We start from the raw sequence: 16373 nt of genomic DNA on the forward strand, positions 1-16373 counted from the left end.
AAAACAGCCTCTTTGCAATTTGGTGAATATAACAAATGGAAAAAATTGGGGTGTCTTTTCAGGTTCCTAATCTCTAACTTCTCTTCTCCATCACTTCTTGCTGACCTCCCTCAGATGCAGATTCCTTTGGTTACAAAACCTTTGTCATCAAAGTGGGTCTGAACTCCAAGTCCAAGAACAGCTGGCCAAAATCTTTGGAATCCTTGCCCTTGATAGGAGTGGCTTCATTGAGGAAGATGAGCTGAAGTAAGTGGAACAAAACACTACAAACAAGTTTGGCCTTCACAATCACAAAATGCACTGCAGCATGGGATTAGAAATAGACTTATTCTGATCTGTATTTTTGAAACCTAGGCTGCAATTACTCACTTTTTTCTATTTGTGTTTGGGCTGAAAACCACAAGAAAAATATTTAAGAAAAAACACTTGGGTTCCTGGTTTATTTTATTGTCTAGTGTCCACTGCAAGAAGAGAACAATAGGAAGTCCAAAAAGGGTGGAGCACAAGGACAAGTCAGTTACATAGTTCTGAAAATATTTATTTTGTATGAGGATAACTAACAGGCTTTTAAAAGAATGAAAAACAGCAGTTCTGCTGGAGTTTGGCTTTTGTGCTCTAAATTCTAATGCTACTGACTTCTTAAATCCCTAATCTTAAAGAAGCTAATCATATGAATCTCATTTTGAAATAAAAGTTAGGATGGCTAAATTGTTACTGGTCATATCATCAGTCTAAATTTCCAGGGATGATATCCTGACCCCCTGAAGTCAATGGGAATTTTGCCATTGAATTCAATGGAGCCAGGATTTCAGCTAAGGACTTTTCATACTTGGATGCAAATAGCCTCTTCCTCCCCTAAAACACATTTGTAATTAAGTTTCACTTCTTTTTTTTATCATTGCATGGTAAACTTCTCAGGCAAATATGTAAAATTCTGTTCCAACTGAATTCAACAGGAATTTTGCTATTGACTTCAATAGGAACAGGTTTTCACGCATGGTGTTTTCCTCTCTGTTTTGTATAATACTGAGCACAGGAATAGAGGTCTACAACGATAACACATATTAAGTCCGTTCTGCTTTGGGCATATATCTCACTGATTTGTACTCTCATCTTTGACAGGCTCTTCCTGCAGAATTTCTCCACAAGTATCAGAACTTTGACTGATGCTGATGACTGACTTTCCTTGCAGTTGAACTCTGGTCTGCTGTGGACCATGCTAGGTCCAAGCACCAGAACTGAAAGCAGAGAGACTTTCCTTCCTGTGCTTTCAAAACTCCTTTTGCTGAGCCCATGCAGCCGCTGCATTCAAATGCAGAGAGGTGAACCTGGAGGTAGAGAAGACTTGGACAAAGTGTTTTGGGGCGAGGGGGCTGAACCTGGAGGCTAGCAGGAAGGAGAAGGAAACTGGGACTGAGAGTTGAGGTGGAGGGGAGACTGACACGGGGAGCCAGATTGGGGCAGACAAACTGGCTGGGCAAGGAGACTGGGACTGGGAACCAGGCAGGGGGAATGGTAGGGACTGGAAAGAAAGAGAGATACCATTGTAGTTGTTTTTCCTTATGACAGGCACTCAGATGCTAGGGTGATGGGGATCATACACAAACCCTGATGGATAGCTAATTCAAACATAATCAATCTTTTGCTGACTTTGTGTTTAGTATTTATTTGGAACCACTTTTTTCTTTTACTGTACCCACTGACCATATGGATCATTACATTTCAGCATGATGGTTACTCCTATATACATCTTTTCACTTCAAAAAGTCATTTGATCCTGCAAACACTTATGCACGTGCTTTACTTTACCACTGTGAGGAGTCCCATCATGGTAACAAAGTTGTCTACTTATGCTAAACAATCAGTTCCACCTTGTATTGAGCTGTGACACTCTGAGTACCTTTCCCAGACCCAGACCTTTTGTGTAGCTCAAAAACTTGTCTCTTTCACCAGCAGAAGTTGGTCCAATAAAATATTTTACCTCACCCACCTTGCCTTGGCAACAAAGTTAGACATGTGCAGAAGTGTTTGCGAAATCAGGGCTTTAATATCAAAAATATGTTGCTGCTAAAGAGGGCATTGGAGCAGGACAAGAGATTATCATCATACATTCTGCATAAAGAGGGAAATGATTAGAAATAATAGAATGTTAGAAGATCGTCATCATTAATGAATCAAGCAATCTGACTGGCTAATGTATAAGGCATTAAATGGGTGATCCAATGCCCATAAAAGTCAATGGGATTCCTTCCATTGGCTTCAATGGACACTGGATCAGACTCTAATATTTTAGAATTTTCCTGTACATTGAAACAGCATCTTTTGTCACACAAACTTATGTGCATTATTCCTTTGCACCTCAGGAGAGTAATGTAACTGAAGTGTTGGTATCTCCTAAGGATCAAAGGCTACAGGCAAATCATGGGGCCAACAGCTCTTTCTATGCAATCATTAATCTCCAGGATATGCCCTATAACTCAGTCATTATTATAATTTATGCTTCCAGTACCCAGCAGTTATTCTCTGAAGATCTCACAGAGCTTTACCAACATTCGAACACCTCACAATGCTCCTGTATTACCATCCCCATTCTACAGCCAGGGTAACTAAGGCACAGACACATGAAGTAACTTGTAAAAGGGCCACACAGTGAGACAGTAACAGAACTCGGAGTAGAACCAGAACTTCTGACTTCCAGTCCTGTGCTATCACTTCTAGGCAGCCTGTTCCATTGCTTAACTATTTACATTTATTTCCACACAGATTATCCTGCTAGCAATATAAAAATCTGAGCCAGTTTCACCACTTACCATTCCATTAAGAACTGTGAAAATTGTATGATGACAGGTCCAATATCAGCTTTAGTGATCATTCCAGAAAGTTAAGAAGAGCAAAGAAGAGCTATAGAGCAGTTTTCAGACCTTTCCTTCTTTTAACCAGGTTTCAGAGTAGCAGCCGTGTTAGTCTGTATTCGCACAAAGAAAAGGAGTACTTGTGGCACCTTAGAGACTAACCAATTTATTTGAACATAAGCTTTCGTGAGCTACAGCTCACTTCATCTTTTATGCATCCGATGACGTGACCTGTAGCTCACGAAAGCTTATGCTCAAATAAATTGGTTAGTCTCTAAGGTGCCACAAGTACTCCTTTTCTTCTTTTAACCGTATTGCTGAGCAGTTAGTGGAGAAAATGTTTGATTTGTTTTTTACAAAGATGATCTTGCTGTCTCTCTTTGTTCTGAGAGCTGCCAATTGCTGCATCTCAAATAAGCCCCATAGGCCCCACACCTGAAAGGAATTCTGCATGAGCAGGCTCCTACATACGCAAAGAGCCCCATTAAAGTTAAGGGGCTCTGCATGGGTGCTGGGGTCTATGCGGGCAGAACAACTTGTGGTATTGGGGCCATAGACCCTGATTCAGAAAAGCACTTAAAACGTGTAAATGTATCCCTATTCAGCATGTGCTTAACTTTAATTTCACTGGCACTTCAGCACATGCTTAAAGTTAAGCAAGTGCTTAAGTACTTTGCTGAATTGGAGCCATAACTGAGCACTATTTTGCTCCACTGTTATTACGAGACCACATCTGTTAGCCAAGTGATTTTTGTCAGCTCTCTGGGTGATTACTTATGACATTGGTCACTATATAAATATAGGGTATTTTTTTACATTATACATCATTTAGGATCTGAGCCTGGTCTCATTGCAGACAACAGGATTTTTGCCAGTTATTTCAGTGGGAGCAGGACTGGTTAGTTAATAAGGAAATAGCTGGAACTACTGCAGTGGCATTTCTTTTATTTACCACTGTTCTTTATATTGTTGGTCATTGTGAGATGGAACTATTTGGAGAAGAGAACTGGGTCCCCTGCAGAAGCAACTAGAAACAATATACCGTAGCTCTCTCCATATCTGTTACATATACTAAAAAGCAGCGTCCAGGCTCTTAAACATCTTCTAACCTTTAGGGCAAAGTTACTGTTGAAATACAGGAAAATGTGAATAATGCAGGAATGCAAAGATCACACTACCTGATTGTGCAGCTGACAGCAACCAGAAATATCTTAAACCATCATGTGTAGTGTCAGGGTTATAATATAGCATACTTGGTCATGATGACACTAGACAATTTGTTTAATGATAATCATAGAGCATATCAAATGTTAGCAGAGATGGCATCTTGAATTGCTTCCGCTTTTTAAATGAAAAAGCACTCTGGACTAAAATATTTGGAAATAATTCTGCTGAAGTTCATGAAAGTATTTATTCTGCTATTATATTTTATTCAACAAATTCTTCTTTACTAGGAATGGGAAAGTACATAACCCTCATTCTTACCACAGGACAGTAGGGGAGAAATAAACTTCATTCTTTAGACATTTCAACTCTTCAGAATATATCCTCCATTTGTCACACACCCTGAACTCCCACCCAAAACTTTGGCTGATATCCTGACCACATCGTAGTCAAAAGAAGTTTTGCTATTGATACCTGTAGGAGTAAGATTTCATGTTTGATTTTTCAGTGCATTGTCATAGTGGTCATAGCAGAAAAAAAATCTAACATAAAATAGTTTATTCCCCAAACGTCTCTGTTCTATTTCCTTGAGGATCCATACCAAGTACCAAATCCCACCTGATGTAAAGGCTTTTGGAAACTACCTCAATGGGACTAAGTATTTATTTCCTTATAATGGAAACGGATGCCCTGGGAGAGCACTAGAAGTGACATATTATTACTTGGTTCATTGTAGGGCATGATTCTCATTTACTCTATGGACCCTTTACACTATAAGTTACAGTTACATCCACTATTAGTTACACTGCCAGAGTTGTGTATAAGGCTTTAGTGTAAATGAGGACCAGGCCCTATGGACTGTTGAGCTTCTAACTCCTCGTGACAAAAGGGAGAGCCTCTTATTGAGGATGATGATACCACAGCACCACCTCTGACATGAGTGGAGTTTGAAGATGGAGTTGTATGGATTTTAGAACGGCTGTTAGAGCATCCATTTACACTATTGTAGTCAGTCTCAGATTAACACTTCTCTAGTCTCACCTGAGACTGCTGTTGAAGCTTCTCTTGTATCTGCTGGTGTTAATGTCCTAGTTGGCTGTCACTTGCTAATTAATTCTATGTAGCTTATAACAAACAGAAGACAAAGAGTAAAGGAACAGCCTGAAGAGTGTCAGTGTTTTAGTGTAATGCAATTTCCCCTATGCTTATGGAAGAAGTTAGTGGAATTAGATTAGGAAATACCTCTGTAAATATTTTATCTACATATGCTTTAATACTTTTATTTAGACTATACTCCAAGCAGATTCATTTCATGGTTAGAACTTCACAATATGAATTGCTTTGTATTTGTCTGAACTGCACTTTTCAATTTAATTCTGAAATTTTGAAGCCAAAAAGGCAGTTTCTTCCCAAAAGCACTGTGTTTAAATCGGTGCAGACAGTAAAACAAATGTGGAGGGAAAGTTATGTACCAGGTAACTCTCCAGAAAGACAAGCCAATGGGGGGTTTGAAATATACCTATTAAGCAAAAGGAAACAACTAACATTTCTTTAATTGTTTTCTGGACTTAATAAGAAAACTGGCCAAGCACTTCTGAAAACAGAATTCACTGCTCTAGGGCCAGCTCCTTAGCTAATGTAAATCGCCGATTGCTCAGAGATGGTTTCATTATTTAAAGTGTCATATGTCCACTTTATACTTGTACGCTGACTTCACATTATTTTTATAAAATATCTCCCTTTGTCCTTTTGGTTTAGTTCATTTTTATAAACACCTTACACTACTAAAATGTAAGCAGTTGGGTTAAGAGAAAGAGATATCAGATAATCTGAAAACAACAACATATTTGGGTATTGTAGAGTAATTTATTTATTTAAAATACCTCTTTATATGATACACTCCTCCATGATGATTTCATTCTAACTGTAGTGGAGGGAAAGCAAATGAAGAGTGTCATTATTAATAAATAAATACCAGTAACTCTAGATTTTCACCTGTATCACTATACAGTGACATCAACTTCATTCTGAAATTCAGCTCTTTTAGGCTTTTGTAACCCATCTTTCAGACAGGATTAGCATCACATTTGGTCTCGGTGTTGAATTTCAAACATTACAGAACCCCATCTTTAACTGTTGCAGTCACTCTGTGTTAGCCATTGCCCTACTTTTATATCTTTTACTGTGCTGTACAACTCACTTCAATTACTTTACTGCTTATGAATATTTTGCTTGGGGTGAATGGTTTTTAAATGTTGTGTTCTCTAAGTGACAGAGTTTATGAGACAGTCAGGCACAGTCCTTTGAATTTTTGGTCCTTAGATGTGGAGTTGAACATGGATGTTATACAAGCAAATGTCTGTGTGGTGGTCTCCCTAAGAAATTTAATCCACTAGTGTAGTGTTTTTGCTAACTGCAACATTAAAATAGATTTGGTTGATTTTTTACACTACATACATGACATAATTCAATGTAAAGGTGGGGAGGGGAGAATGTTTGATTTGGTAGCTGGCAGAACACCAGAAGTCTTCCAGATCTTGTCAGGTCTTCCATAATAGCCTTGGTCATGATGTTGTCTTCAATACAATTTATATTTCCTTTTCCTTGAAAATTAGTATCCACAGGCAAATCAAATGCTTAAGAATAAAAGAGTTCAGCAAGCAGCATATAAGGAATCCAAGTGGAAACAAAGGAAGCCCGCAATAAAGTCCCGAGGTCAAATCATGGCCCCACTGAAGTCAATGGCAACACCTTAGCAGATTAAAAAATACAGTGTAAGTTCTAGCAAGAAAATGCTTGGATGCTGAAATAGATCCAAACAAGATTTCAGAAGCAACCCACTAGTACATGAATAGAAGGAAGCTCAGCAAGGAAGTTATAATGTGAAACTTCACATGATCTTGAAAAGACATAAGAGGACCTAAAATGGAAGATACAGAAGAGGATGCAAAACCCACCTGAAAGGGAAAGGGACAATTTATGAGAAAAACCTGCAGAAAATACATAGTACATCAGTCCCAGCTTCCTTTGACAGATGGACTATAACAAATTTTAAAATGGAAGACTAACATGAGTATAAAATACTGAGCTAAAAGGATGGATAGACAGACCATAAAACGCCATGGGACAAGATCTTCAAATGGTGAAAATCAGCATAACTCCATTAAAATAATTTCATATACATTGATTTGCACCAGCTGAGGATCTGGCCCATGTTTCAAAGTGTGAGCCATGATTACTACGAATAGCTTTCCGGTTGACCAGAGACGGGAAAAGAGCCTGCTGACTGCATTCAGTATTTGGTATAGTTCATATGAGACCCTTTTTATGGAGATGAATCCTGAAGTCTATATTCAGTTTTACTTAGTCCTTATTGAGGTAATATTCTCACTGACCTCAAGGGGAATTTTCACTGAATATGGATTGAGTAAAGGTTTCAGGATTTAGCCTACAGTGCAATTGTTCATATTCTAGCCATGGTGTATAGAATTGACCCTGTTTATGCAAACAATACAATTAGTCCCTATACAACAATATTTGAGTAGATACTTTGGGCCAGATCCTCAACTGGTGGAAATGGGACTTAGGTCATTTCATATCAACTGCCCCTATTCAAGCTGATAGATCTTATTTTGTTACTAATTGTGCAAAATTAAAGAGGCATTTAAAGCAAGTGTCTAATTATTAGTGATTTTAAGACTTCTTACAAAATGTATGGCAATAAAGAAAGGAAATGACTATTAAAGTATTATTACTTTTTTATATTGGTAACACTTTATATTTCTTGATTCCAAATTCAGGTACACAAAAATTATTATTAATTATATAAGTCTAGGTTTGATTCTCATCTCATACTGGTGTAACTTCATGAATGTCAGTGGATTTACTAGTGATCTACATAGTATTAGTCAGAGGAGTATCAGGCCAGAGTAATTGCACCATAATTTTTGTGTACCTGAATTTGGAATCAAGAAATATAAAGTGTTACCAATATAAAAAAGTAATAATCATTTAATAGTCATTTCCTTTTTAATGTATGACTTGTCTCCTGTGTAATATATTCTCTGCTCAGCATGTTAAGCAATTCCTACCAATACTAACAAGAGTAATGCATGCACTTAAAGAGGATAATATATGCATAAATTAATTATTGTACTAAAAACCTGACAAATCTGTAAGTACAAACTAACACTTCAAGTGCTTTTACTGTGGTCTTCATCCTGTAACCCTTGCTCACATGAATAATCCTTAATCACATGAGCAGAATCTTGCTTGAAAAGTGTAACCTGAACTCTGCAGTTCCAGGTTTTCTAACATTTGAGAGATTTCTTTTCAACTCTAATGTTCTTGAAAGTTAATATGGACTCAAACCACTGCTATGTGCCTGCAATTCTAATTTCACTTTAAGGAAATTCCTTGTGTTGTTTTTTGTATAGGTCTATAGGCACACTAAGATCCAATCTGTCATTTGTAAAATACATCTGTTATCTATTCTATGTATTTAAAATGATTTACATATGGATTATTTAGATATCCATTTCTTCCTTGCAAGACAGGATGGCCTAACAAAACTAACCTGTTTACTTTTACCCTAGTTTAGCTGGCTTTTGCTGTCAGGGATGGTTTTGGTCTCCCCGCTGTCCCTTTCCAGGGATAGTACTGTAATTCGGAAATGGCTCGGACATGTGAAAATCCAGCTTGCTGTAGAAAGATCATCCCAAAGGACGTCTTCCTTTCCCCTATACTAGTGAAAAGTTCTCTTTGTCAGACTGACACATCACTTCAGATCTTTCATCTCTCACTTCCTCTGAGCCTCCCCAGAGTCAACAGACTTAGGGAAACCAAACTGGCTTTTCTTTTCTAAGGATCTGACAGTTGGAGTCACCTTCCAGCGGGTGACCTTAAAATCTGGATGCTATTTGGAAACCCCAAGTCCCTGGAGTTCATAGACTATGTCTTGATAGCAGAGTTGAAAATTTAATTAAGCACATATGTGGATTTATTAAAAATTTGCTGCTTTTGTTTGTATTCTCTTACAATATAAATAGAAAAAAAGGTTATTTAGTTAGGCAGGAAATTGGAGCTCGGTCTCAAATCGAGCATTTGATCCATGACAAGGTAACCTAAGTAGTGGTTATTGTCACCTTTTGAATCCTATATAAGACAGGCTGGCAAGCCAGACAACACTACTGTTTTGTCTCATATCTCTTCAGCTATTTTTTCTTCACCTACTTGGGAAAATCAAAAAGGTGAGCAGCCAGCTAGAGATTAAAGAGCAGATCTCTGCAAGAGTGAGCCAGTAGCAAGTGGCAGCTCATGGTGTAAGATGTCCAGTTTTATCTCTGGAGGTTATATAAAGATGGAGCTTATGTAGATAAGTACTGGTTTTTGTTTTATTTTTTAGGCTTGCTGGTGGAGGAAAAAACCTTCTTTTGTTTCCTTTTTCTTCTGCCTGCCCTATTATTGTGTATTGCTAAATGCCACACATTCCAACAAACTAGTGGTTAGGTTACTTTGACTATTACATGGAGAGTTTCAATCTGTCTGACCTGCCTCAATATTGAGTCAGTAACAGATAAAAATGTGTCGCCAACTTAAAATGATGTTCATGCAAGCAAACTGATTAAAATAGGGGTATAAAAAATGTTAAGTAACAGTAGCTTCAATGTTTACTAATTAGCTTCTCTTCCCTTAAAATACTCCTGTTACAATATTTAATTTAAAAATGGTCTGTTATAAAACTCTAAACAAACAAGCTTACTGCGGGGACGTATTTACTTGTGTATGTGTTTGCAATTCACTTGTACTTGTCTACAATACATTTTTTTTTTTTTTGATGACCAGGTTTAAGATGAGCATCACTGACCTCCTCAGCCCTTCCGCTATTGCTGCTGCCCTGAGGGACTGCCAAGGTAAGAAAATATATAGGTAAACATAAATCTGTTATTCAGTAAAGTATGTAACAAATTTAATTCAGTCTTCAAGGAATATTGAAGACATGTTTCCAGAGAGTTCACGATGAAAAAGAGATTTTTTTGTTGTTGTTGTCTTAGTGGCTGGCTGAGTTAATTTGTTACTGCTCAGGTGGTGGGCTGAGTTTATATGTTATCCACACATGATTTTTTTAACGTTTCCCGACGCTCATTTATTATGTTGTAAGATTAAGTAAATTGTCAGGGCACCTAGAGCTTCTTGTATTGGCAGCTCCCCCCCTTTTTAACTACTGTTTACATCTAAAACAATAAAATTAAAATATCAAAGTAACATGATCAGACTGTTCAGGATCTGAAGCTAATACAAGGAGTGCTAATGGAAGTGACCTGGGTTATCCTGGCTTTTATTGTTTATCTCCAGCCCCTGATTCCTTCAGCCACAAAAAATTCTTTCAGCTCAGCGGAATGTCCAAAAAGAGCAGCAGTCAAATCAAGGATATCTTCCGGCTCTTAGACAATGATCAAAGCGGCTTTATTGAGGAAGATGAACTCAAGTAAGAGTTTTCTTTGTTTCTTTGACTAGTAAGAGACTTTCACAGAGGTGAGCATTACTTTGTGTCCTAAACCATCCTCTGCTGAAGTTGAAGGCGGTTCATACTGAATATAAGTATGGTAAATCCTTGTACTGATTTTGAATGATGTCCTATGGGAATCTTTAGAGAGAAAACAATAAGGTCTAAAAACTAGCAAAATGGAGAGAGAAGGTACAGAAAAATGTCATTCCCCAGGGCTGCGCTTTGGCAAAGTGTACAATCAAACATGCCCAGACTGCACTTATCAAGCAGGAATGTATTAAATGAAGCTTCAAATTCCAAAACAATACAGGCTCTTTTTGGATGACTTGGCAACAAGGTGTAGATAATCTGTTTATAGAAACTGATTGGCTTGATAATGCACTTGGCATAAAAAGAATGGTCTTCCATGATAATCACATCCAAAGGATATTTTCCTCTAGGTATTTCCTCCAGCGGTTTGAGTGCGGAGCCAGAGTATTAACTACTTCAGAAACCAAGACTTTTTTGGCAGCTGCAGATCATGATGGGGATGGCAAAATTGGGGTTGAAGGTATGAAGTTATTTACATATTGAATAATGTGCAGGAGAATGTGTGATTATGGTGCCTCATTCTTCTCTCACTTACACTGGTTTTATATCAGGGTCACTCCACTGACTTCTGTGGAGTCACGCGTGATTTATAACCTGTGTGAGGGGAGAATGAGGGCATGATGTTGGAGACCCATCTTTGAAATCTCTTCTGCAGAAGCAGGCTGAAAAGATCAGATCATACATCCTATGGAACCTAATAATTACTGCTCACTCAAAACTCCTGTTTACTTCAATGGGAATTCTATGTTCAGAACAGTGGGATGATTCTCTTCCCACTTAAACTGGTGTGAATCAGGAATGACAACATTAGTGGACAGGTTTCAGAGTGGTAGCCGTGTTAGTCTGTATCAGCAAAAATAACAAGGAGTCCTTGTGGCACCTTAGAGACTACACTGACATTAATGTAAAACCCGAGAGGAAGACTCAGACAATGGCAGGATCACCACAGTATCACATACAAGTGGGCTCATTTACACTAGCATACACCAGCAATAACTCCATCAATGTCAGCAAAATTATTCCAGATTTGCAAAAGTTTAACTGAGAGAAGTATTCAAACCATTGTCTGTTTTGCACAGAAGCAATGCAGGGTGAGTGTAATTGGGGGCAGAGACAATCAAGTAGCATCATCTCCCTTCCCCAGATCCCACGAAAGGTCCTCTATGTGTGGGGTTTGGATGCTGTGGATTTCAGGTAGAGTGTTTGGGTGAGGATGGGGTCTGACGTGGGGGAATGATCACCCTAGGCCAGATGTTCTCAAATTTCATTGTACCGCGACCCCCTTCTGACAACAAAAATTACTACACGGCCCCAGGAGAGGGGACCGAAACCTGAGCCCACCCAAGTCCTGCCAAAGCCCAAGCCCCACCACCCCAGGCTGGAGGACCAAAGCCCAAGCCCAAGGGCTCCAGCCCCAGGTGGGGGGCCTGTAACCTGAGCCCCACCACCTGGCTTTGGCTTCAGCCCTGGGCGGTTGACCCCAGATGGTTCAGCTCAGGCTTTGGCTTCATCCCCAGCAAGTCTAATGCCAGCCCTGGCAACCCCACTAAATGGAGTCGTGACTCACTTTGGTGTCCCAACCCACAGTTTGAGAATCGCTGCCCTACACAGTAGCATCTTTCCCCAATACCTGGAGATTCCAGTGTGATTTAATGCCCAATGCAGCAGTAACTTCCACATGTCCAAGTTCCGTGTCTTCTGTTCCCCTTTTGGGACAGGTGGTGCACAAAGATGGACAGGTATCTAATGGCAGCTTGGCTGAAGAAGAGGACAGGCTGCCAACGAGAAGGGGCCCTAGAGAGCAACATGAAAGGAATATCCTTGTGTGCAGGTTCCCCAGCCTGCTGCATGATGGGAGAGCCACAACTCTCCTGTTCCTTCCCGTGGAGCAGGGGTGAGCAAACTACGGCCCACGGGCTGGATACGGCTCACAAGCTGTTTTAAGCCGGCCCACAAGCTCCTGCTGGGGAGTGGGGTCTGGCTTGCCCCACTCTGGCGCTTCAGCCGGGGCGCTGGGTCGCGGGCCGCACCACGCAGCTAGGCCCTGCTCTGGCACTCCAGCTGGGATGCAAGGTTGGGGGCCGCATCACATGGCTCGGACCTGCTCCAGTGCTCCAGCTGTGGCGCAAGGTTGGGGGCCGTACCACGTGGCTCCCGGAAGCCGCGGCATGGCCCCTCTCCAGCTCCTACATGCTCCAATGGCCCCTTCTGGCACTCCAATGGGAGCTGCAGGGGCAGTGCCTGAGGATGGGTCAGCGTACAGAGCCAGCTGGCCGTGCCTCCATGTAGGAGCCGGAGTGGGGCATGCCACTGCTTCTGGGAGCTGCTTGAGGTAAGCGTCGCTGGGAGCCAGCACCCCTGAGCCTCTCTCCACACCCCAACCCCCTGCCCCAGCCCTGATCACCCTCCCGCTCTCCAAACCCCTCGATCCCAGCCCAGAGCACTCTCCTGCACCCCAAACCTCTCATCCCCAGCCCCACCCCAGAGCCTGCATCCCCAGCCAGAACCTGCACCCCTTCCCACACCCCTGCCCCAGCCATGATCCCCCTCCCACCCTCCAAACCCCTCGGTCCCAGCCCAGAGCACCCTCCTACACCCCAAACTCCTCATCCCCAGCCCCACCCCAGAGCCCGTACCCCCAACAAAGCTCTCGCCCCCTCAAACACCCCAACCCCAATTTTGTGAGCATTCATGGCCCGCCATACAATTTCTATTCCCTGATGTGGCCCTCGGGCCAAAAAGTTTGCCCACCTCCTGCCCTAGAGGGAATGAAAGCTAGTACCACAGAAAATATGCATGGGTAAGATCAAGGGATTTCATGAATAATTTATCTACTCCTATGTGGATGGGACTGAGGGATCCCCACAGAATCTAAGGGGCTGCAAGGTTCTAAAAGCTGCCATGTTTCTATGAAGGCCCAATACTGTATATCAAACCCAGGGAAAATTCTAGTAGGATTTTTACCCAAGGACTGAAATATCATGCTCTAAATGAACTAAAAAAAGTCAATTAAAAAAACAGGGGATGGTTGAACTTATTTTGCTTCATTTAAAACCCACTCAAACATCATGGCTTCAGACGTTAACTCAAACTAACTTATTATTGGGTTCCTACTTCATTTAGAAGAGATTATGAAAAAGCAGGACAGAGGGAATTGGGAACAATATTAATATAATATAAATACCACAAAGAGGACATTCAGTTGTGCCAGCCTAGCTCGTGGTGGCTTTAATACATAACACAGATTTTCCTTGAGATAGGAAAACGTGTATTTCTTTTAAAAACGAAAGCAACCTTGGGGAAAAGGTGTGGGTTTAAACTACAGGAAAATGGACTTGTGAAATTAGTCTGGTGAACCCCCCAAATAGTCCAAAAGGTCCATAAAATAGTGAACCTCAAGAGAGAAAATTTTCATAACTGTTTTCTTGGACGCATTAATCTGAGAGAAACAATTTAGGTAATAAACCCCAGTACTGGTGACTATGGTCCCAAAATTACATGACTCAGGACGATGCTTGTCAGTTAGTCTGAGATGGAGGAGAAACCTACTTTATAACGATCAGGAGGCTTGTTCAAAAACTTATATATTTATTCTATTTTTTTACTTCCCATCTAGGCTCCTTTTACTTGATTGTTTTATGCTCTTTTCAGTTGCAAAGCTCTTGAAAAGGCTGTAGTGTTCAGTTTTTTTCAATGTATTGTTTTTATTAATGCTACTGTTACTTCTCCATTATTCTTTGGTAGAATTCCAGGAAATGGTGCTCTCCTGAAGGACTGAAGGCAACAGAGAAAGAAAAAGAAAGGGGAGGGGGGAACGAATCTCCAAGAAATGATACTCTAACACTCTGTAAATCAGAGAGTCCCCTTGTTTATTTATTAAATCTTGCACAGTGTTTGTTATTTGTTTGCTGCTCTAATGAGGTACCAAAGCACCAGTTAATAATGATTTTTGGTAATGTGGACCATCTTACCATGTTCTAGGAACACATTTCAGCAGACACTGCCCTTAAAATTATCCAATAAAAATAAATTTCTCATCACATGCTGCTGCCTGTGTTTGATCTTTCTGACCACCACACTGGAACATGTGTGAATTCTTAAATTAAAAATGTTAATCTCTGAAAGATACTAATTCCCACTCCCCCACCAGCCCTCCATGGGCAGCCCTTCTGTTGAAGTCAATGGAAGTTCTCTTGTTGGGTCAAGCCCAACATTTTCAACCAAACTGTTGACTGTCAAAAACTTAGTCCTGGAGCTTTTATTCAGGAGGACATGGGGGAAAGAAATCTCAGACTGACTTCCAATTAAAAAACATTCTTGGACTTTTGCCTAAGAAAGAGCTTCAGGATGGGGCTGTCACAATACCATACAGACCCTTGATAAGGACAATAAACTATCCAAATAGGAGATAACAGTTTTCTGCTTGATTTTGTTTTAGTAATTTAGGCTCAGGACCATGTTCTCCTGAGGAAGGGACAAAGTCAGAAGAAAGCATACACATACTTGAAGCTGCAGAGAAATTGTCATATCATGGAGTCTTCAAAATCACAGAGAAGGCAAATGGCCCTCTTAACCATGGATTTGTGAGAAAATCCCTCAGATACAGCCCTGTTGTACACTACAAACTTATGGTGGCATAACTATGTCGCCTAAGGCTGTGGAAAGTCCAGTGTTATATCAACAGGAGGCCTTCTCCTGTGGACATAGCTACCACCTCTTGAGGAGGTGGAGTACCTGTGCCAACAGGAGAAGCTCTCCTGTCAGGACAGGCAGCGCTGTAAGTGTTGACAAGCTTATAGAAGCCCAGACTGTACTCCCTAGGCCCTTTTACTCTAAGGCTGTAGTGCTCCAGTACCTCCTCGCTGGTGGCTGGCCTTTAGTTTTCTCCACGGAGGACGGCTGAATGTGTGGAGGAATCTATGGGGAATTACTGCTGACATGGCTCAGGGCTCTTGTATACCAATCACAAGAGACTTTCAGTCTGTGCCTGCAGTGTCAGAAAAATGCCCTTCCCCAAGCCTGTTATTTTATGCACTGCTGGAGAAATACTTTTATGAACAAAAATCATCCATTCTTTAGGAAAACAGGACAGATGCATTAGATCGGGGTTCTCAAACTGGGGGTCGAGGTTATTACGGGGCAGGGGGTCACGAGCTGTCAGCCTCCACCCCAAACCCCGCTTCACCTTCAGCATTTATATACATATATATATTTTAAAATTAATTTATAAAGGGGGTCACACTCAGAGGCTTGCTGTGTGAAAGGGGTCTCCATTAAAAAGTTTGAGAATCACTGCATTAGATGGAGTATATCTGATGGACTCATTGACTTTCACAACTCATCCGGTTCAGTGTGGCACCTTTTTCTTCAGACTTGAACTGTAAACCTTTGTCTTGTCTACTCAAAATGCTTAACGTTCAAAATTAGAAATAGATTAGGAACCAAATTCTATCCACAGTCATATCTTTGAAGCCTCACTGGAGGCTGACCTCAGCAACTTCAAAGGGGATGTATGAGTGGGGCTGATGAAAGAATCAAGCTTAAAATTACATATTTGTTTATATTTTAGAACCAACTACTGTATTTGCAAATCTGTTCCCCAATTTACTGCAAAGACCTGAGTTCAGGATTCCATGCTTTTCCCGTCAATGTCTGCAATGGTTGATGACATTACCAATACCAAATACATTGAGGGAAAATGCTGGCTAGAGCATTTGTGAAGTAGTCAGTTGTTGCAGAGGAAGGAAATACAGAATCTT

At 40.6% G+C, this 16373-nt stretch overlaps 1 protein-coding gene across 1 annotated transcript; it reads left to right on the plus strand.

The window, feature by feature from the left end:
- The first annotated feature begins 9741 nt into the window (after nt 1-9741).
- Nucleotides 9742-14384, plus strand: LOC144271235 (parvalbumin, thymic CPV3). The gene is made up of 4 exons (XM_077828448.1): nt 9742-9928; nt 10371-10503; nt 10965-11074; nt 14359-14384. Exons 1-4 carry the CDS (start codon nt 9742-9744, stop codon nt 14382-14384), a joined length of 456 nt encoding a protein of 151 aa, XP_077684574.1.
- The last annotated feature ends 1989 nt before the right edge of the window (nt 14385-16373 follow it).

The sequence above is a fragment of the Eretmochelys imbricata genome, chromosome 10 (genome assembly GCF_965152235.1).
Source record: "Eretmochelys imbricata isolate rEreImb1 chromosome 10, rEreImb1.hap1, whole genome shotgun sequence".
Taxonomy (NCBI): domain Eukaryota; kingdom Metazoa; phylum Chordata; order Testudines; family Cheloniidae; genus Eretmochelys; species Eretmochelys imbricata.